Raw genomic sequence first — 20,881 nt, 5'->3', positions numbered from 1 at the left:
GGAGAAGGCTCTTGCGAGTCCCTTGGAATGCAAGGAGATCCAAGCAGCCCATCCTAAAGGAAATCAGTCCTGAATATTCATTGGAAGGACTGATGCTAAAGATGAAGCTCTAGTACTTTGGCCACCTGATACAAAGAACTGACTCATTAGAAAAGACCCTGGTGCTCAGAAAGATTGAAGGTGGGAGGAGAAGGGGACAACAGGGGATGAGATTGTTGGATGGCATAACCAACTCGATGGATATGAGCTTGAGCAAGCTCTTGGTGTTGGTGATGGACAGGGAAGCCTGGCGTGCTGCAGTCCATGGGGTCGCAAAGAGTCGGACACAACTGGGCGACTGAACTGAACTGTACTGAAGCCTTTGTATTCTTTCCTCCACCTCCTGTCAGGGCATTTCTGGCATCAAAACCTATGAAATGCAGGTCAGCAGTAGGTCCAAGTATCACTTAGCCACCCATGTGAAGTGCGTGCTAGACTACACAGCAGCTACATGTCCTAATACTGATGCTTTCAATCAGAACCTTCTAGTAAATAGACTTCTACCAGTTAATCCACTTCATCGACTGGCCCAGCTCACCTACTGAGTTGAACTCCCTGAGAAGCTCCTACCACAAATGTCCAAATAAAGTTAAGCTGGTAGATAGCAGTGAAGTCTGGAAAATATTTTTTGATGTATGAGCTATTTCCTGAAGTGTCAGACTTTGTGTCTGTCCCCTCAATCATGCAGTAATTGGACCCCACTTATGGGTCTCATGGCAACAGGATGTGGTGGCAGAGGGTCTGGAAGACAGTCGGTGTCCCCTTGCAAGGCATCAGCACCAGGTGAGGTAATGGCACAGTCCTCAAAGGACAGAACACCAGCCTCCCAGACATGACCGGGCAAGCTACTTCCATCAGCAAGGGACGCTCTGGGGGACTGGGGGCTTGCCAGTTGTCAGTTTCCACCAAGGGCAGCCAGATATCCCGAGTCTCAGTTTCAAGATCCCACTCGTTCACACACCCTGCCTTTCATCTAGGAAATGCAGAGAGGCTGGGAATTCAAGCGACCTGGGCATTCTGCAACGGACATGGTAGAATGCTGTGTTTGATTTCCAGCCCTGTCAGCCCTGCAGGCACGAGAATTAGCAGGCTGCCATGGAAGAGCTGTGGCTGTCATCCTGAGACTTGAGCCGAGAGGTTAAGGCAGGTGTCCTTGTCAGTTTCCTCCCAGGGACACTGCAGTCACCACACAGCCCAGCCTTGGTTCCTGGCGTTCCCTCCATGACAGTTCAGGGTAGCAGCCTCTCTGGCTCCTCGGGCACTTGCTGCCCTTGGCCCTTCACCCCAGTCGAGTGCGGAGGCAGCATGGTGACTGCTGAGACCCCTGCAGGTCATGAGAACCTCGAGCATAGGTGGTTACTCAGGGATGGCTCGGAGGGCTGAAGGCACGCAGCGAATACAGGAAGCAGCTGCCGCCCCAGACCCAGGGCAAGAAGGGAAGGGGTTGACATCATCGGAAGCCCGGAAGCCAGGATGAGGGGCCACGAAGACTGGGCCATCTCTCCTCAAGGTCACTGCCTTGTCATCTTCCGAGTCATCTACCTGTGGTTTGATTCATCAGCTGAGATTTTTATTTCAAAGACTGTGGTTTTGTTTCTAATGTCTAAAGTTATTTTTTAGTTTTAAATTCTGCCTAGACTTTTAGAATTCATCTTACCTTTTTGATTCCTTTTTGTGTATCTACTTTTTTAAGTTTATTTTTAATTGGAGGATAATTGCTTTACAATACTGCGATGGTTTCTGTTGTACATCAACATGGATCAGCCATAGGTATACATATGTTCGCCTCCCTCTTGAACCTCCCTCCCACCTCCCACCGTGTGTGTCTCTTTTGGTGTCTTGGAGGCCAGTGAAGATTGGGGGAGTTGCAGTAGCCTTCTATCACAGGAATGCAGATGACTGGTAAATATCCATGAGAACCGCTCTCTGATCTCATGAGAATTTCAAAGTCCCCCCGATTAGGCACAAGAGTACAGGTGTTTCTCTTTCTCACCTCCTTCCTTTATGGACTGGTCCAAAACCCGGGGATATTCACTGGGACTCACCTCTGATGCATCCGGACAAGCTGATGTGTGATAAGATGCCCCAGGAACCTCCTTGGGAGCCAGATGGAAAGTGTAGCCTGCAAAAGGGCTTCCCTGAGCGCTCAGTTGGTAAAGAATCCACCTGTAATGCAGGAGACCTCGGTTTGATTCCTGGGTCGGGAAGATCCTCTGGAGAAGGAATAGGCTACCCACTCCAGTATTCTTGGGCTTCCCTGGTGGCTCAGCTGGTAAAGAATCCCACCTGCAATGCAGGAGAGCCGGGTTCGATCCCTGTGTTGGGAATATCTCTTGGTGAAAGAAAAGGCTAACCACACCAGTATTCTGGCCCAGATAATTCCATGGACTGTATAGTCCATGGGGTCGCAAAGAGTTGGACACGACTGAATGACTTTCACTTCACTTTACAGCCTGCAAAAGGAGGTCAGGCTTAGAGGCCAATGTCCCTATCCACCCCTCCCTCCTGCTAGCTAGAGATTCAGAACAAGCTGCTCAAGCCTTCTGTGTCCTCATTTGCTCATCTGGAGAAGGGGGTGACATGCTACCGACTTCCTAGAGCCGCCACAAGGCTGGGATGGGTGAATCCGGGCCCGTCACAGACACTCCCAGCCCTTACCAAAAATTATATCATCTGGCCTCTGACAGTGACGCCCTGGGGACGTAACAAAGCCACTCCTCTCTCTGAGGGACCTGCCAGCATTCCATGAGGATGGGTGGTGTCTTCAACGTGAGATCGCAAACCAGTCTTCAGCTGGCCCTCTGGGAGTCCTGAGTGGGAAGCCAGAGGTGAGGCGTCCCTTCTGGGAGCATTCCCTCTGCCAGGAGCCCAGCAGTACAACCACAGTGCCGGGGATCGGGGGGGAACCTGCCTCAGCCAGTGGTTTGCTGAAGCCCCACTGTCTGTGGCAGCGGGATGGAAGCCCCTGCTTGTAGATGATGGGGACCGGTCTTTTGCTCACTCAGACGCATGCTGGGATGGACCCAGTTCCTTTTACAGCCTTGTGCTTCCTTCTTACGGTGCAAGTGACCTTCAAGAGCAATGGTTTTAGGTGGATTCTCGGTTCTTATTTGTGCTTTCCCCATGGATCTCGCTTGCTCACTGGTGGGCCACCTATGCATTTAAATAATATAAAACACTTCATGTACAGGGTTCCTTGTCTTTTCCCCAACTGACCTGGCATCCCAGGAGGGCAGGGGCACTGGCCCCAGTCCCGGCCTACTGAGCCTGAGATCATAGGACACCTCCCCCCGCCACACACACAGTAGTGGGGCCAGCAGGACAGCAAGAATCAGCCAGCCTGGGTCCACGAAGCATCGGGTGAGGGAACTGGAAATTCTGCCCTGAGTCACATGACTCTCCTCACTTGAGGCAGGGCAACTTTGTGCCCAAGATACACAACCCAGAAATCATCAATCTGGAGTTTAATAATACTTTGGTCACATAAAATTGTGTAACTTCTTGACAGCCAAAACCAGCCAGCCTAGTCTTTTGAGACAAGAGATGGGAATCCCGAAGCAGTCCAGTGGTTAAGACACCATGCTTCCACTGCAGGGGCCGGGCTTGGTTCAATTCTTGGTCTAGGAACTAAGATCTGGCATGCCATGCTGTGCAGCCAAAAAAGAGAGATCCCTTTCTTCTGCGGCCCCTAAGGTGCTTGGTCCTCTGAGAAGCCAAGGCCGTTTTGGGATGAGGCCCTCACTTCATCTCGCGACTGGCACTGAGCCAGCAGCCCCACCGAGCACTCACCCGCACTGTGGCTTCTGTCTCGGAGCTTCCTTGCACCTACTCAGCCCTCATTCTGCCCAGTGAGGTGATGGTCACAGAGGATAAGACCAGTGCCCTCGTTAAAACAGCCAGTGTAAATGTTGACCCTTTCTGGCCAGGCTTGTCTGTAAAGGCTTTGGCCGGTGTCAGCATCGGCAGCTTCATCTGCCATGTGGGGGCTGGTGGACCTGTCCCAACAACTGGTGCTGCACCACCATAAGGTCCTGCCCCCTCCACCACTGCTGCCCCAGCTGAGAAGAAGAAAGAAAGAAAAAAGAATCTGAAGACTCTGAATGACATGAGCTTTGCTCTTTTTGACTAAACCTCTGTAGTAACTTCCCTGGTGGCTCAGATGGTAAAGTGTCTGCCTACAACGTGGGAGACCCAGGTTCGATCCCTGGGTCAGGAAGATCCCCTGGAGAAGGAAATGGCAACCCTCTCCAGTACTCTTGCCTGGAAAATCCCGTGGATGGAGGATCCTGGTAGGCTACAGTTCATGGAGTCACAAAAAATCAGACACGACTGAGCAACTTCACTCACTTTAGTAACATATTCAATAAGAAACTGAGCTCTTTAGAGAGAGACTGAGAGAAAATCTCTGCAACATATGGAACACAGGGCTAACAGCCCTGCTATATGCCGATCAGGGTCTTTTGGGGAGGCAACTGCTTAGTATCAATAAACATGGTAAATGCCCATAGGTTTTGACCTGGTAGTTCCACTTAAAGGTAGTATCTATCCTGAGGGAGATTTACAAATCTTCAGAGGTGCTAACAAACAAGAAGAACAGAAAAAGTAATACTACATCAGTTGGGGATTTGTTATGTAAACTATTGTACATGTGTTCTGTTCAATACCTTGAGCTAGACTTTTGTGTAGTGACAAGGAAGGCTTTTGCAGATATATTATTGCTAGTTAAAATCACACTGAATATACAGGGTGTGTGTTTTTTTAACCTGAGTGAGGAACTATGTAGGTGATCCCATAGAAGAATATAGTTAGAGGTGAGAAACAGAATTGTTAACAGTCTTGCCTAAAACAATGTTTTGTAAAAATCTTCAATTATGTGCTTTAAAAATATCCACGGTGGTAAGGTAAAATGGTCCAGCCACAGTGGAATGCAAATTGGCAGTTTCTTCTAAGGCTAATCGACCACTTCCTTAGGACACAGCACTTGCACTGCTGGGCATTCATGCCAATGAAATGGAAAATTCTGACCACAGGAAAGCCTGGATACAAATGTTCAAAGCAGATTTTTTTCTAGAAACCTAAAAGTGGAAACAGGCAACAGTGGGTGAAGGCTTGAACAACTGTGGCTGACCCACACCAGGGAAGAAGGCTAGCAATACAAAGGGAGAACTGACTGCTGAAACCAATTGAGATGGATGGATCTCAAGGGCAGTGTGTGATTTAAAAAAGCACACCCCGTTATCAAATTGCATGGTTTCATTAATGTACTGACGTGTATGTGTGTGTGTGTGTGTGTGTGTGTGTGTGGCAAGGTATGCAGCATCCTAAGCTACCCATCCAGGAATCGAACTCAGGCCATTGGCAGCGAGAGTGTGGTGTCTTAAACACTGGCGCGCGTGCGCGCGCGCACACACACACACACACACACACACACACACACACACACACACAGAACCCTGAGCAGCTTTCCGACGGTACCAATGTCATTTGCTGGTGAGGGCCCACTGGCTACGCAACACGCTGATGCTGGTGCAACAACGGGAGGGGCATTTCCCTTAACTTCCCGTGAACTTAACTCCTTCAGAATACAAGCTCACACCAAAGGCACACAGCAGGGCTTGGCGTGTACACTCGCGTGACTCTGCACGGAAAGTCTGGATCTCCCCGCGGGGAGGTCCACGAGCCCACAGGACACCCGCCGAGGGACTGAGGAAAGAGAGCCCGAAGGCCGAGCGGAGGGCGGAGCTCACGCGATCGGCCTGCTCTGACTGGGCCATAGAGGTGCCTGTCACAAAGCGGGACGGGCTTGCTCGGAGCTAGAGGACGGGTCTTCCCAGGAGTCTAGCATGGTCATTGGCGAATCAAGCCGGAAGAGGTGGGCAGGAAGGCGGGGCTCCATGTCTTCCGGTGGGCGGGCTGAGGCGGGGAGCCAGAGATGACCGCCGCGGGGGCGGTCAGCGCGGGGCTCGAAGCGCGGAGACGGCCCCTCTGCTCCGTGTCCCCACCCTCCATCTCGGTACTCGGCCGCCCGCCCTCTGGGTCCTGGGCGGGGCCAGAGCCCCGCAGTTCGCTGGCTTGTGCGCCCTCTCTTGCGGGGAAGGCGAAGAGACTCTTCCCCCGAGCCTAGGGACCTGGAGACCCTGGGGATTCCGTCGGGGCCCGCTCCCGGCAGGACTCCCCCTGATGTACTGAGGGCGTCTGGCCCTCGAGATGGCCCAGGACAGTGTATTGGGGGCGCCCAGGGACCGGGGGAGCAGGGAGGGTGGGCGGCAACCCTGCCAAGATGCCAAAGGGCAGGGTCAGAGGGTCTCCGCTCGGCCCCGCCCTCCAGTCCTGGCCTCTGAGGGCGGCCTTGCCCCGCGCTCCTGATGCCTTCCACCCTCCCAGGGTCTAGAATCTGGCCGCCTCCAGCCGCCCCCACCCCTTGCCCGGCGCACCGTGTTCCACCGCCCGTGAGTGTGACTGGGATGATTCTCTGTGAAGCCCGGATCCTGCCCCCTTCCCCCCGCCCCACACGGAGTAACAAGGGAGAGGTGGGCAGAGCTGAGCCCAGTGCCCAGAAACGTGGAGTCGGCCAGGGGTGCCATGCTTCTGGAGGTGGGGAGGGCCCGAAGTAACAGTCTTCCCCCTGTCACTCGACAGGTGTGGCCCGCTGGGAGGGAATCTTGCCCAAGCACTCCTGTTCTCCAGGACCACCTATGGTTGCAGCCCTCAGTGCCTGCTCCCTGCCTCTTCCCTGGAGGTCAAGGTGAGTGAGCCCGGCAGGGAGAGAAACCTCCTGGCTTCACTAGGAGTGGATGCGATCAGAAACCATCCATCCCAACGCTGGTTCTCATGCTGGAAGGGTTGTGAGCACACCTGGAGGGCTCACTCAAAACCGGTTGCAGGGCCCCGCCCTAGAATCTCTGATCTTGCACATCTGGGGTGGGGCTTGAGTATTTGCAACTCCAACAAGCTCCCGGTGCTGCTGCCGCCGCTGCTGGTACAGAAACCCCACAGTAAGCGCGCTGCTCTAGAGGCCTGAGACTCCTAGGTGTGTGCCCCCTACCCTTCTGCTGGAGTGGCTCTCTGCAGGGTCCCCGCAGGGTTGGGAGAAGCCAGGAGGCTGGTGGCTCTCGCGAGATCTGTGGCTTCCCGTTGAGCAGTCGTCACCCTTCCCTGCCTGAAGCTGAAGGAGGGGGCTGTCCACAGCCCAGGCTGGATCAGGCGTCAGGTTTGTCGAGTTGCTCAACAGCTCCTCACTTGGACTGATAACATCTGGGCAGGTAGGAGGGTGGAGCGAGATCAGATCCAGTGCCTGGGTGTGGGGATGGAGGAACTATCTGATGAGGCAGAGGGAAAAGGCGTGCATGCCGAGGTCAGGGATGGGAAAGGAACATCGGCCCTGAGACCAAGTTGTGGGTCTGGGGGAGCATGGAGACCCGAAGAGTTGCCCAGGTGGTGCTAGTGGCAAAGAACCCACCTTCTGATGCAGGAGACGTAAGGAGATGCGGGTTCGATCCTTGAGTCGGGAAGACCCGTGGAGGAGGGCATGGCAACCCACTGCAAGATTCTTGCCTGGAGAATCCCATGGACAGAGGAGCCTGGTGGGCTACAGTCCATGGGATTGCGAAGAGTCGGACACGACTGAAGTGCCTTAGCACACGCGCACGGAGACCAGCAAGGGGGTTGTCTGCCCAGGAACTGCCCTGACAGTTGTCTGGTCTGCGGGTGTGGTCAGCCTTCTCTCGCTGGTGGGAAGCCACTGCCTTTCCTGCCACACGTTCCTCACCAAGAGGATCTCCCAGCTCCTGGGTGATGCTGTCCAGACCTCCTCAACACCCAGCGCCACCACCCACTTCTTTGGCCAGTCTTTGCCGAGGCTGGTCTGTCTTTGGCTCCAGGATGGCCCGCCATCCAGTTTGAGCCACAGATGAAAAGCAATGCCAGTGTCCAGCTGCCCCATGTGCCCAGAACCAGCAGCTCTGGAACCCCAGCCCCCAAGTACATTCTTGCAGTGGGATCATTTCGGGGGCGGGGCGGGGGGGTGGTGCCTTGATTGGCATTTACCAAGGCCCTCTCTTGCACCCTTTTCCTTTGAGTTGTTAGTCTTTTCTTATTGACTGGTTCAAGTTCTCTATACATTGATGATATGAGCCCTGAGTCACATCTTGGTAATATTTTTTGCCCCACTTTGTCACTTGTCTCTTGACTTGGTGGTTTGGGGTTTGTGTTTGACTAGGCAGACGATCTTAGCGTTTGTGTCATCAGACTTTCCAGGCTCCTCCTAATGGTTTCTGGGGTTTCTTGTCGGTTTCTTTTCTTCCAATTGACTTAGGGTGATCTTCTCCATTTAAAGTCATCGTGTATAAATTACCCATTGCTGAATAACAAGGGGCTACCCAGGTGACGCTAGCGGTAAAAACCTGCCTGTCAACATAAGAGACATAAGAGACATGGGTTGGGAAGATCCCCTGGAGAAGCAAATGGCAACCCACACTAGTACTCTTCCCTGGAGAATCCCATGGACAGAGGAGCCTGGAGGGCTACAGTCCATGGGGTTGCAAAGAGTCGGACACGACTGAAGTGATTTAGCACGCAAGCATGCATAGCAAATTACCCCAAATGGAGTGTAGTCCCTTAAAACAGCCAGCACTCGTGATCTCCCAGGTGTCTGAAGGACAGGATTCTAGAAGGCCTGGCTGGGGCTTCTGGCCTGGGGTCCATCACAGGCTGCGGTCAAGGCTTCTCCGGGGCCAGAGCCCTCTGGTCTGCCTGGGGTGTCGAAGTGGGAGGGGGGTAGGCTCTGCTTCTGGAGGGTTCACGGGGCTGTGGCAGGGGACGGTCCCTCCCCGCCGGGCCTCTCCACCGGGCTGCTCGGGTCAGGCCTTCCCCAGATCCAGCGATCTCAGAGAGACAGAGCAGCCCCGAGATGGAGGCCAAAGTGTTTGTCTCATAACTCACTCCCTCGCCTCTGCTGTGTTTTCATGGTTCACACTGGTCACCCCGTGGAGAAGAGAACAGACCTGCGTGGGCCTAGGTTCTTCACGTTCGTGCCGCATGAGAAGGCTCCAAGGAGTGTCCCTGCCCCTGAGCCCGGGTGTGGGACTCCCAGGCTGCCCAGGCCCCTCAGGAATGTGTCCTTTGTGGAAGCAGGGGTGGCGGGTTGCAGCCCGGAACCAAGCCATGCCAGGTGTGTGTTGTACAGGCAGAGTGGCTTTTCACCTTGAAATGGTTGCAGACCAAACACACGGAAAGCCAGAGAAAGAGACCGTGTGATGATCCCAGCATGGCCCGCAGAGCCCGTGGCGTGTGCCCTCTGCCCTCCTCCCAGGAGTCCGCAGCCCGAAGGGCCATCCCAGCCGGTGGTGCAGCCCTGGGCACGGGTGCAGACCCTGGGCACGGGTGCAGAAGCTTTCTCACCCTGGCAGCCTGTGCATGCCACAGCTGTGCAAGTGCACACTCAGGCCTGAGCCCCATGCTCTCTGACCTCCGAGGTGTCCCCACCCTGTGTCATCCCTGCCTGCACCCCCTCCTTCTCAGGGGGCCCCCGTTGAGGGGGTGAAGGCTAATGAGCCCCTTTTCTTCAATGACTGTGCCCGGTAGCCCTGGGCTGGGCTGGTGCCAGCGTGGGGTGGTAGCTGAGTGTCCCTTTGGTCCCAGGAAGGCACTCCCGCTGTGCCCATGGGGGACGTGCCCACCGCCCCACCTCCTGGCTGGGACTGAGACGGGACTCCCAGTGACAGGCTTGGTGGCTCTGAATGTGTCATGCAGCTTCTGTGGGCGGTGAGGGCTCCTCCTGTTGCCTCTTGCTTCTGGGCAGTGCTGGGGCCCTTGGCGAAAGCTCCTGGCCCCGTCCGTGGCCACTACGCTCTTCTCGAGCCTGACAACCCTGGCCTCGGGAGAGCTGGGCTCTCTGTCTCCGTCCTGGGGCAGAAGCAGAGGCTGAGAGGCTGAGCTTGCGGGGCATGTCCTCGGGGATCGTGGACGTGGCTCGTGGGGCAGGATGTGGGGCCGCCGCAGGGTCCTGGGGTCTCCTGGAGAGGCTCAAGCCCCCTGTGGTCCCAGACTCCTGGGCCCGCTGACTGTTCCCCTGAGTAGAGCCGCCTTGCAGCCCCTGAGCCCCAGGCACAAGGACCGACAAGGAGCCGGCTGCCCTGCCATTTTTGCCCTCCTCAGGCCTGCCTTCCTCAAGCCTGCCCTCAGGCCCAGGGCTACGTGGGCACTGTCCTTCCTCTCCTGCCACCCCGGCGCTGTGGCTCGTGGAGTTCCTGCAGGTACCCGCCTGGTGGACGGGCACAGTCTGGGCAGCAGACCTGCCCCGGCCCCGCCCCGCTGTCTGCCTGCCCTGGGCTTCACCCTTGTCCTCATTCTCTGCCCGCCGGGCATGATGGTGCCTGCCCTCAGGAGCTCAGGAGTCTGGAGCAGCCCAGCCTCCACTGGTGCTGGGTCTCGGAGCAGTGCCCCTCATTCAGCCCTGCTCCCTGGGCTGTGGCCTCCCTGGGCTCATGGGGACCTTGCAGACATCCGTGGCGAGTGGTGGAGCTGGCTGAGGCCAGCCTGATCTCTGAGCAGCACAGTGTGCCCTTGCTGGGTGCATAAGTCCTCCTGGGGGTGCCCCTGGCCTGTGGAGGAGGCTGCTGTAGGTGGTGGGCCTTGTCCTCTGGGGACCTGTCCACAGCTGGGACGTGGAGCTGGATGATACACACAGCTTGGACATGGACCTGGATGATACACACAGACACACAGATGCACACACTCGAGTTCCTGGTGGCCAGTATCCATTATGCATGTTTGCTGACTGTGACTTGTCCACAGCTGGGACCTGGAGTTGATCACACACACACACTCGAGTTCCTGGTGGCCAGCATCCATCACTCCTCACGTTCACTGACCCTGACTTACTGGCTGCCCCCTCCTCAGCTCACTGCCTCTGTCGGGGTTCCAGCGGGGTGCCTGTCGGTGCCCTGGCCCTGTGCCCTGGAGTGGGATGTGGCTGCCCAGACTGGGGGCCGTGCAGGACCTCCAAGGGTCTCTAGACCTCCACCGCCATCATTGAAACGCCGAAGCTCTCTCTTTGTTGGTGGGTGGCTGTCCCATCCTGAGAGGCGCTGTGCCCCTCGCTTCACCTAGGTCCAGCCCACCCTCCTGGGGGAGCGGGCACCAGGGAGAGTGAGGTGCAGGGGTGCCCCGGGGTGGGGCGGGCCGGCTGTGGTGTGGGGGTGGTCAGCTCCCCTGTCCCCCTGACTCAGAGCAGACAGGTCCTGCAGGATGCAGGGGCCGCTCCCCACAGGGTGACCAGACACCCCCTCCCCAGGCTTAGTAAGGAAGAAGGGCCCCGGCAGGCGTCTGTGGCTGGACCCCTCCTCTGCTCCAGGGGGCCAGGTCTCATGCCACTTGCCCCCAGCAGATGGGCTCCTGGTGCCATCTGCGTGTCCCCCTCTCCAGAATCCCTCCAGAGGTGGCACCGTGTCTTGCTCCCTCCTGCCCCTGCCTAGTCGAGGCTCTGGCCTGGTCTGGCCTGTGGCCTCTCCTCAGGGCTGTCCTCAGGGTCGTTCCCCCTACACGTTCCAGCTTCTCCCCTTGCCGCCCTGCAGGCCTCATGACCATCTGGGTGCAATGTGTTATCCAGGGAGGGGACAGGACTCCTGGTTACACTCTCCTCTGGGGCCATTCTCCCTCCAGGGACCCCCACCAGGCAGGCTTTGGAACACGGGATGGCAGGGTAGACTGATGGCAGGGAGGACTGTCTGCTCTTGGCAGGCTGGTCCAGGCAGCAGGCAGGAGAATCTGGGTGAGTCCAGGTAGGGGATTGGTGCCTGGTGGGCCGGCAGAGGTGAGAAGGGGCTTTCTGGGAGGACCTCCCTAACTGGCTCCCCTCAGTGGTAGGGGACTTCTCTGGGTAGGACTCAATTTTTTTCACTGAGTTCCTGCCTGCCCTGGGGAGGGGCTGTGGCTAGTTTCCAGGGCACAGGTATGCTGAGCCTAAGGCCAAAGGCCAGCCCCAGGGGCAGTAACAGTGACACCCTCCTTTTCTTTAGTCCCTTGGGGAGGTTCATCCTCATGGACCCACAGGCTTGTACCCACAGGCTTGTACCCACTCTTGGATGGCTGCTTCTTCAGTGCTGGGACTAGCCCAGTAGAGTGGTCAAGGTGGGAGTGGTCCTAGATTGTGAAATGCTGTCTGCTACTTCCCCTAGACCTGGGGGCGGGGCGAGGGTGCGGCTGACGTCAAGGGTGGCATCAGGAGCTCCCCCTGCTTGCCATACCTCCCGGGCACTTCTCTCTATGCTCCACCAGGGATGCTGCTCAGGCTGTCTGGCAGGGTCCCAAGCTACCAGCTCAGTTGCCGCATCCAGGGCCTCCTGGGCTCCTCCATGTCTGCCAACCACCACTACCATCCCCCGACTCCGCTCTGGTGGTACCTAAAATGGCAGGAGATGCCCTGCACGCTAGGAAGCTGCTGCCCCCTGCTTTGCTCCCAGGACCACTGCAGCCCATGGTCCAGGCAGGAGCCTGGAGGTTGGTCTCAGAGCCCTGGAAAGCCCTAGGTGGGGACTTGGAAGCCTGAGGTTTCTTGGGGGCTCACGGAGCCCTCAAAAGCTTTGGGCTGGGGTGCCCAGAGCACTTGGAGGCATTCAGGCGCCCTTGTGGGGGTCCAGGGCCTTGGAAGCAAGGCTAAGCCTCGTGGGAGTCTGGAAGGAGGTCCAGGGTCCTCAGGAGAGCTCTCTGGGAGACGGGTATCTCAGAGCCCTGGAGCAGTGATTTTGAAGCAAGGCCCTCAGAAACCCTCCGTCTGGTGCATGACGATCAATGGATATGGTCACCCATGAGAAATAAAAGGGGGAGACTGTGTCACCTGGGAGGCAACTCTGTCTCCCTTCAGACACAGCAGTGGTTGCCAAGCACATCTAGCCTCCCCCTCGGCCCTGCAGATGGAGGATCTGAAGCCCGGAGGGGACCATTCAGTGCAAAGGCCATGCCATCTCTCTCCCCTTCCTCCCTGCAATCCCTCCTCTCCACCAGGAACCCGTGGGTCTCCCGCTGCACAGCCACCCCCAGGAGGAGCACTTGAGATCACTTGCCGAAATGAGATGTTGCGCCACGCCCCTGCAGAATTCTAATGCCCTGACGATGGGACTCCTTGTTCTCCCACCCTCCAGTTCACTGATTTGACCACCTGCCCCTGTGGTCACAGATGAGCAGGCCACACCTCTTGCCCATGCCCACCGCCCACCACGGAGCATCCGTGTCTCAGCTCTTGGTCTAGGATGGCATGAGACAGATGCCGGGGGCCCAGGGGTGTCCTGGCCACAGCAGACTGGGTGCCACAGGAGTCAGGTGGGAGTGCCTAGCAGCAAACGAGGGAGGCTGGGGCTCTGGGAGGGGTGAGAATATGAGAAGCCATTTCTTTTTTTTTTTTTTTTTCTGGTCTAGAAGCCATTTCTTTTTGGTGTATTTGAAATGCACAAAGCAAGCCTGTTGCTTTTAGGAAAACGCCCACCCCATCCCACCCCACAAAAGTGCAGAGACTAGGATGCAGCAAAAAGAAATGTCCGGAAGCTTTGGTAGAAAGGTTCCAGTCCTGGCCCTGAGCAGAGCTTACCCAGTGGCCATAGACAGCGGAGAGCCCCAAGGCTCAGGAGCCCATGGTGCACGTGCAGGTGAGAGGGCAGGCCCTGCCAAGTCCTGCCACCTGTAGGAAGGAGCCCGGCAGAGCTGAGGTGCCAGGGTCCCACCCAATGGTGGCCTAGGGGGTGCCTCTGCTTCCCTTTTGTGTGCCTGTTTCTCCAGACTTTACTGCCCTCTACAGGCAGTGCGGAGCCCAGACGCACAGTGTGGCATTCTACCCCATGTTTCCTTAGCACTTGATGTTAAGTGAGTGATAGGTCGCTCAGTCGTGTCAGACTCTTAGCGAACCCATGGACTGTAGCCCGCCAGGCTCCTCTGTCCATGGGATTCTCCAGGCAAGAATACTGGAGTAGGTTGCCATTTCTTTCTCCAACTCGATGTTAAAATCACATGTAAACTGTGAAAATTGTGAAATGCCCACAGCAAAAAACCTTGTGGTAATACCCAGGTGAGGAACTGGTTTACTAAAAGGGGATGAAACATTCCAGAGGACTGAGAGCCTTCCCCTGTCAGACAACCAGCCTTCCAGCAGAAGCAGCCCATCAAGCAGATGGCTCATTTCCTTCCCATCACTCTGCCCTTGGACACCACGGTTGGTGTCTGCTGGTCCCAGTTGAAACACCCAGAACTGACACGGTGCAAGAAGCCTCACCTGCATTTCCCAGTGGGTTCTCTGTATGACTATTTTTTATAAGCACTTACAAGAGCTTCTGGTAACATGTCAGGGAGCGGGCACCAAAAGCAAAACATAAATGAGTCTATGGGTAGCCTATGATCCCTATCTCAGGCTCAAAGGACGAAAGGATGAACTGACAAAGTTGGATGGCAATTCTGGAGACCCAAGGCCTGGAAGCCTTTAGCGGGGGGGCAGCCCAACCCCTCCCCACATTAAAGAAAAGAACCCACACATTAAAAATAAATGGTCTTTTATTGTGTCCACGAAAACAAACTCAGGGTGGCCTTTGGTTAATCCCCCCATGAGGTGACGACAAATAGGAGGCATGCAATGACCAAAACCATATTCTCCTCTCCAGGAGAAGTGTCTTGCCCTCCTAGGCCCGAAGGGTGACAGGCAAGCAGGGCCAGGAGGATCCAGAGGCAGGCCCACCCAGGCCCACCATGCCGCAGAGGGCCCAGGTCTGCTGCCTCCCTGGCAGGACAGGGCAGGGGTCAGCAAACATTGCCCCTGTCCTGGTAACCCCAAGCTAGAACACACAGAAAAGCCCCAACCCCCCTCCCCCAACAAACACAGATAAGGCAGTCAGCCAGGGCTTCCAAGAGGAGCTGGCCTCCAAGGTACGAGGTCAGACCCTTAGGGCTCTGCCCAGAAAGGGTTGCCATCCTCGGCCTGCATGGAGTAGTAAACAAAGAGCAGGAAGGCAGCAAAGACCAGGAACAGCAGCACCTGGCCCCAGAGCGGGACCTGGCGATCCTGGCCCAGGCCGGCAGCCCCAGGGGCCTGCTTTTCAGGCCGGATGGCTCTGCGGGTGAGCCACGAAGGGGCCGAAGATGAAGATGAGGACACACTCGAGGTGGAGGAGGATGTGGGATAATAGGACAGGCCCAGGGAGCTTCTGGAGATGTTGGAAATAGGGCGGTAGTGTGCAATGTTCTGGTAGGCACTGTCCCGGCCATACAGGAGGCGTTCCCTGAGGCAAAGAGTACAGTAGGTAGACCAGGAGGGCCTGAGTCCTGAATCAGCCCCAGTCCCTGGCTCGCCTTAATACTCACCGATCCTTGCCTTCCTCTTCCAAAGAGAAAAGATTGTCATCACGGACCTACAGAAGTGAATCAGAGTGAGGATACCTATTGACAGGGTCAGTGTAGGTATGACAGGTCATACCTTCAGTCAAACTGCCCTTCCCAGCCTGTTCTGAACACTGCTTAAAGGCCTGGGCCCTGCCACCCTCCAGACCCCCTTCTTGGTCCTCAGCCTTATGTCTGCAGGGCCATGCCACTTGTCCCGGCTGCCTGCATCCTACTTTCTGCCCCAGTATTCTCAAAAAGAGCTCAAACCTAGATCCCAGACCAGAGCCAGGGCACGTCCTGGGCACACTAGTCAAAACAGTTCTGACAGCCCCTTCCCCCACCCCAAAGGTCCTGACCAGGCAGGTGTCTGCAGGCCCCGCCTCTCCCTGGAGGTTTCTGAGCCACCATTTGCGCCCAGTGGTTCCCTTGACTCATCCAAACCCTATGAGGACCCCCTCAGGTTGTACCCAAGTACAGGGTGCCCGACAACTCAGCTCACCTGGTGGTGAAAGGGGTCAGCATCTGAGAGTGAAGCTGAGGGCTGGCGGAAGCCCTTGGATGTGCCCATAGACTCAGGCTCCCCGTAAGTCCTGGTGGTCAAGTAACTCTCCTCATAGTAGTCATCATTATAGCCTTAGGAAGGGGGGGCAGCGGTAGCAGAAGGGGCAACGGTGTCCCCACCTGGCCCGATGGCCCTAATCTGAATCCCATTGGGGGGGGGGCCTGCAGGGCTACTGTAGGACGCGTGGGGTTGAGGTCTCAGGTTCTGGCTGACACTGGAAGGAAGGTATCAGAGTGCCCACCCCACCCCTGCCTTACCCTTGCTCTGGTAAAGTAAGGCGTCCTCTTTCTTGGGCAGATCATACATATCCGAGTCCACGGACGCCGAATCTAAGTCTGAATGGGGGAGGGGCTAGGACCATTGGCCCACAGGGGTACCCTCCCGTTTCCCCCGCGCCCCTTCCAGCCAGTGCCCTGGCCACACCCCCGCGACCCCTTCCTCAGCGTCCCCCAAACCGTGTCCCCAAGGGCGGCCAGGCGGGGCCCTGGGACGGGAGCCTCACCCGAGAACCGATAGGAGAAAGAGGATGAGGACGAGCTCGGGGGCGAGAGCCTCCGCCTCTGGGTCTCATACTCGAAGATTTTCTTTTCGTAGAGCTTGCGAGTGGAACCTGATCAGACGCGGGGCACAGGGCGGTCAGGGAGCGGGCCGAGAGGGGGCCGCGGGGCTAAGCGCGGGGAGCGGGCCCGCCCTCCGTCCACCGCGTACCGACGACGGGCCCGTGTGGGATGTTATACTGGCGCAGCACGGCGGCCAGCTCGGAGTCCGAGAGGACTGCGTAGTCGTCCATGGCGGGCAGCGGGCGGCGGAGGCCTGGGGGAGGCCTGGGGGAGGCCTGGGCCTTGCAACACCGGCCGAGAGACGATGGCTTCGGAGCGCGGCAGGGGCAACAGGAGTGCCTCGGCAGCGGCTACGCGCGCGTCACCCCCGCGTCACAGTCGCGGTCTCCGCGGGCAGCGCGCGCTGTGCGGAGCGGGGCAGGGCCTCGCAGAGAGCTGCCAGCGCAGATTGGTGGAGCCTTGCGAACGGGCGGGGAGGGGCGGGGCTCGCGAGCCCAGCGACGTCACACGCTGGCGCATTTAGGGCTGGACCCCAGTGAGGGGGCGGGGCCTGGGCGCGACGGGAACTAGCTTAGACCCGCCCCGGCTTGGGAGCGGGGCGGGGCCCACGAGCCGCGACGTCACCCGCTCGGCTATTTGGGTCAGAAGGGTGGAGGGGCGGGGCCTGTGGCCATGCAACCGGCAGAAACTGGCCTGGATGTGGGAGCTGGGCGGGGCTGCGCGCTGGGCGGGGCTCGCCCTCCCTGAGTCACGTGGAGTCCGCTCGGTCCCAACTCCCCCCTCTGCTCCAGCAATTGCGGGTCCCCGGCCGCGCCCCAGGCGGGCGCGTCGCCGGCCCTTCGAGAAGGGGCCCGATCCGAAGGGGCAAGCCCTTGGAGAGCACGGATCCAGACTAGGCGCTGCTGCGCGCGCGACACCAAGGAAGCCTGTAGCCACCTGACCATAAACCGCCCCCCAGACCCCCAGAACCCCTGCCCCAGCACGCCTTCCCGCTCTGCGGGACCCTGACCTGCGCCCGCCGGTTCCCACCGCCTCCCTCCCTCCCCCCTGCACCCCAGAGGAAATGGGGCACTGGGCCAGGAGGCCACCAGCGCTCCAGGAGCCAGCAGCCTTGGAAGGGGCCCGGGCATGCCAATGGGCACTGGCATGGGGCGCCCTGTGATGCAGAGATGGCGGGTGCCTGCTTCACCCACCGGCAGTCCACCAGAGGCGCGAGGGGCTTCCCCTCCATGGCTGGGATGGCCCCTGAGCCCAGCGTGACCCAGGAGGCTGCCAGAGGGACCTGCCCCAGGCTTCCGATAATGCACTCTGAGCACCTGGGTCTCAGTGGGCTTCAGGGTGGTGGGAGTGCAGAGGGAGCCTCCCGGACAGGGGGGCCAGGGGACTGAGGGGGGCAAACCATGGAAGGCAGCCAGGGCCTGTCACAGGGAGTTGGTAAGAGCCTTGGTCAGGAAAGAGCTGTCCCATGAAAATTAGGAAGAAGATGACAGTCACATTCTAACAAAGCCAGCCAGTAGAATGATGGGAAACTGAAGTGCCTCTCCCGGAACTGGGATGAAGGCCGGCAGACTGGCCCAGTTGGTGAGAGTCACAGCCTCGGTCTCAGCAAAAGTTCCTTCATGTAGTGGAGAGAAGATAGGGCCCTGGTTTAACCACATACGAAGCCCCTCCTCAAGGTTGCTGTTGGCCAGGTTTTAGAAATGAGGCTTTCTCCATCTCCCAAAATATGAGGGCCCCACGTATGCATGGTCGGATGAGGGGCAGCGCCCCAGGCAGGGCAAGGGTCTTGCTGCTTATCTCCAAGCGGGGAGGGAGATGGCATTTGGGCTCTGGGCTCCTCAGAGCCGGCTTCGCAGAATTTGGAGTTTGGGCCAGATCAGATTCCCCAGCACCTCTCTAAACCTTCTTTTGCAGTGCTGGCCCCTGTCCCGGAGGCCAGCCTCCCCTTGCCAACCCCCGCCCCATACAGACCCAAGCCGTTTCCTTATGAGGTCAAGGAATTCTAAGTTTGCCCTCTCCTCTGGGAGCACCCCCTCCCCGGCACCTGCCTTGGCCCTTTGCCTTTTATTTCCTTCTCCCCCAGTTGCCCCACTATGAGGTCCCACCACAGATGGCACCACATGGCTGACCTGTGATGGTCTCCTGCACATGAGCCCACCTGGAGCCCCAAGCCAGCCCCACTGCAGGCAGACCTGTCTCAAACCACCAGAAACCAGGCAAGCCCTTGACCATCAGAGCTGAGAGGCCCTTGGCACTGCCACAATCACATCGAGGAGGAATTAAGGGCCCAGAGAAGGAGGGGACTTATGCAGGGGCACCCAGTGCAGCAATTCATTCATGGATGTTCCCCTAGCCAGTACCTAGCCCTCGGGGTCATAACCTGGACAGCGTGGCCCACTGGGGATTCCGAGTCAGCAGAGGAGCTGTTAGTGGAAATCTGGGGCCTTGAGGGGAGTCTTCCTGGGAAGAGTGGGCAGAGTTAAAAGGAAGCATTTCTTTGGAACTTTGGCTGAGGCGAAAAGGGCTTGGAAGCCACTGATTCCAAGTCAGTAACAAGAAGACAGTTTCTCCTTTAAGGACTAGGATTCTAAGCAATAGATTATGTAACTTGTGATCCTAGCAACATCCAAAAATGTAAGGAAAAGTAATATCAACATGAATACATTTTTCAACAGGTCCAAGGAGACATTCACTGAGTGATTAATGTTTTAAGATCAGAACCTGAATCCTTTGGTACAATACAAAGCTTACTTTTTCCCTTTAAGGATGTTAAAGATCCTCTGGGTTTGGCCTAGCAGTCGAATGCTTTAAAACATGGCTCAGATGGTAACAAAAGTTGTAAGATGGTGACTAGTGTGAAAATGACCGTTTGGAAGGTTGTCACAATCAATATATAGCAGGGAATAGTTAGCCAACCAAAAGCCTCTCAGGTGACACCTTGTGTTCCAGTCCTAGGACACGTCAGTCTGCCTTGGGACAGTCGGCATGGCAGCAGGAATGGAGCTGCTTCTAGTGCTTTTGTGGAACCTTCAACACAAGGTGATGGTTTAGTCACTAAGTCCTGTCCAACTCTTGCGACCCCATGGACTGTAGCCCACCAGGCTCCTTTGTCCATGGGATTTTCCAGGCAAGAATACTGGAGTGGATTGTCATTTCCCTCTCCATCAACACAAGGAGCAAAAGCCTTTGTTAAAATCTTTTACCAGGGAAGAGCTGGTGCTATATAAACCTTCATTCCCCCCAGACCTGGAAAAGTAAAGACCCTGAGTTGCATGTGTCTCAGGGGTGTGGAGGGAAGGGAGAGAGTAAAGAGAGGATTAAAACGGAGGTGGGGGGGATCCTGAGATCCAGCCATGAAGCCATCACTTCCTTTCTGCTACCCCAGCTATTGCACCACTGATTCCCATTGCAATGCCTCTGGCAGGTGGGTGTCCCTCCTTGAAGGATAGCCTTGGCCATGAGCTATCTTGTGGACCTAAACTGAGGCTGCTCATCTATCAAGGGAGGATAACCCACTGCCGTGAGGGGCGGAGGAGTGGATCCCACTAGATGGGGCGGGGAGAAACAGAGACCGAGGCCACCGCTAGGCAATCTCACCTGGGGTCAAGGTGGAGAGGTCATTGCCAACAAAGGCAGCAGTGGCTGCGGAGAGGCCTGGAGGGCAATCAGTGCCTTCCTGTTAGTGTGCAGCTGTAGATATCAAACTACATTAGCAGGTGACAGCAGACTTCTCCTTTCTTCCCCCCTGTTCCTTCCTGCTTCTCCCCTTTTGCCTCCCTCCCTCCCTCCCTTCTTTTTGGAGAAGGAAATGGCAACCCACTCCAGTGTTCTTGCCTGGAGAATCCCAGGGATGGCGGAGCCTGGTGGGCTGCTGTCTATGGGGTCACACACAGTCAGACACGACTGAAGCAACTTAGCAGCAGCAGCAGCTCCCTTCTTTGCTTTTTCTCCTTTAATGAAGTAGAATAAAAGAAGAAAGATCAGAGTGCTTTTCAGGTGGTAAGGGACAGTCTCACTTGGTGGAACGTTTATTTCAGCCATTTGTGTCGATCTGCGTGTGTGCCTGCAAATATTGGCTCAGGATGTAAGATGCAGTTCTTTGTGGGGGTTGTGGGCACAGTGAGAAGACACTGCTTTGTGTGGCTTTCCCCGAGGAAGTGACATTTGAGCTGAATACGACGCTGTTAATACCAGGAAATGGGCACGCAGAAGACAAAGAGGGAGCCTGGCAGTGCCAGGGTGTGGCTGTGCCCACCTAGTTCCCCAGACACTTGGCTCCTCGGCTGCACCCCACTGTCCATGCCCAGGCCTCAGGACTGCAGCTAACTGTGCTGCTGAGAATTCAGTCCGTTTCTGTTGCTTG

General features: G+C 56.9%; 1 protein-coding gene and 1 long non-coding RNA gene across 2 annotated transcripts; one reads left to right on the top strand and one right to left on the bottom strand.

Moving 5' to 3' along the window:
* Positions 1-5,968: 5,968 nt before the first annotated feature.
* On the top strand, positions 5,969-7,550 carry LOC120881883. The gene is made up of 3 exons (XR_005725347.1): positions 5,969-6,052; positions 6,424-7,249; positions 7,511-7,550. It is a non-coding gene; the product is annotated as an uncharacterized LOC120881883 (long non-coding RNA).
* Positions 7,551-14,556: 7,006 nt separating this feature from the next.
* EMD (emerin) lies at positions 14,557-16,908 on the bottom strand. The gene is made up of 6 exons (XM_040265566.1): positions 16,667-16,908; positions 16,461-16,568; positions 16,216-16,293; positions 15,896-16,029; positions 15,379-15,425; positions 14,557-15,296 (listed from the first exon to the last, which is right to left on the bottom strand). Exons 1-6 carry the CDS (start codon positions 16,746-16,748, stop codon positions 14,960-14,962), a joined length of 786 nt encoding a protein of 261 aa, XP_040121500.1. The 5' UTR covers positions 16,749-16,908; the 3' UTR covers positions 14,557-14,959.
* Positions 16,909-20,881: the final 3,973 nt, after the last annotated feature.

Source organism: Oryx dammah, unplaced genomic scaffold (genome assembly GCF_014754425.2).
Source record: "Oryx dammah isolate SB20612 unplaced genomic scaffold, SCBI_Odam_1.1 HiC_scaffold_23, whole genome shotgun sequence".
NCBI classification, from domain to species: Eukaryota; Metazoa; Chordata; class Mammalia; order Artiodactyla; family Bovidae; genus Oryx; species Oryx dammah.
This window is presented reverse-complemented; position numbering and strand designations above follow the sequence as displayed.

Coding starts and splice junctions, on each gene's coding strand:
- EMD (XM_040265566.1), bottom strand. CDS start 16,748: ATGGACGACTACGCAGTCCTCTCGGACTCCGAGCTGGCCGCCGTGCTG. Junction 16,569..16,666: donor CCCACACGGGCCCGTCGTCG/GTACGCGGTGGA, acceptor GCGTCTGATCAG/GTTCCACTCGCAAGCTCTAC. Junction 15,297..15,378: donor GAAGAGGAAGGCAAGGATCG/GTGAGTATTAAG, acceptor TCTTTGCCTCAG/GGAACGCCTCCTGTATGGCC.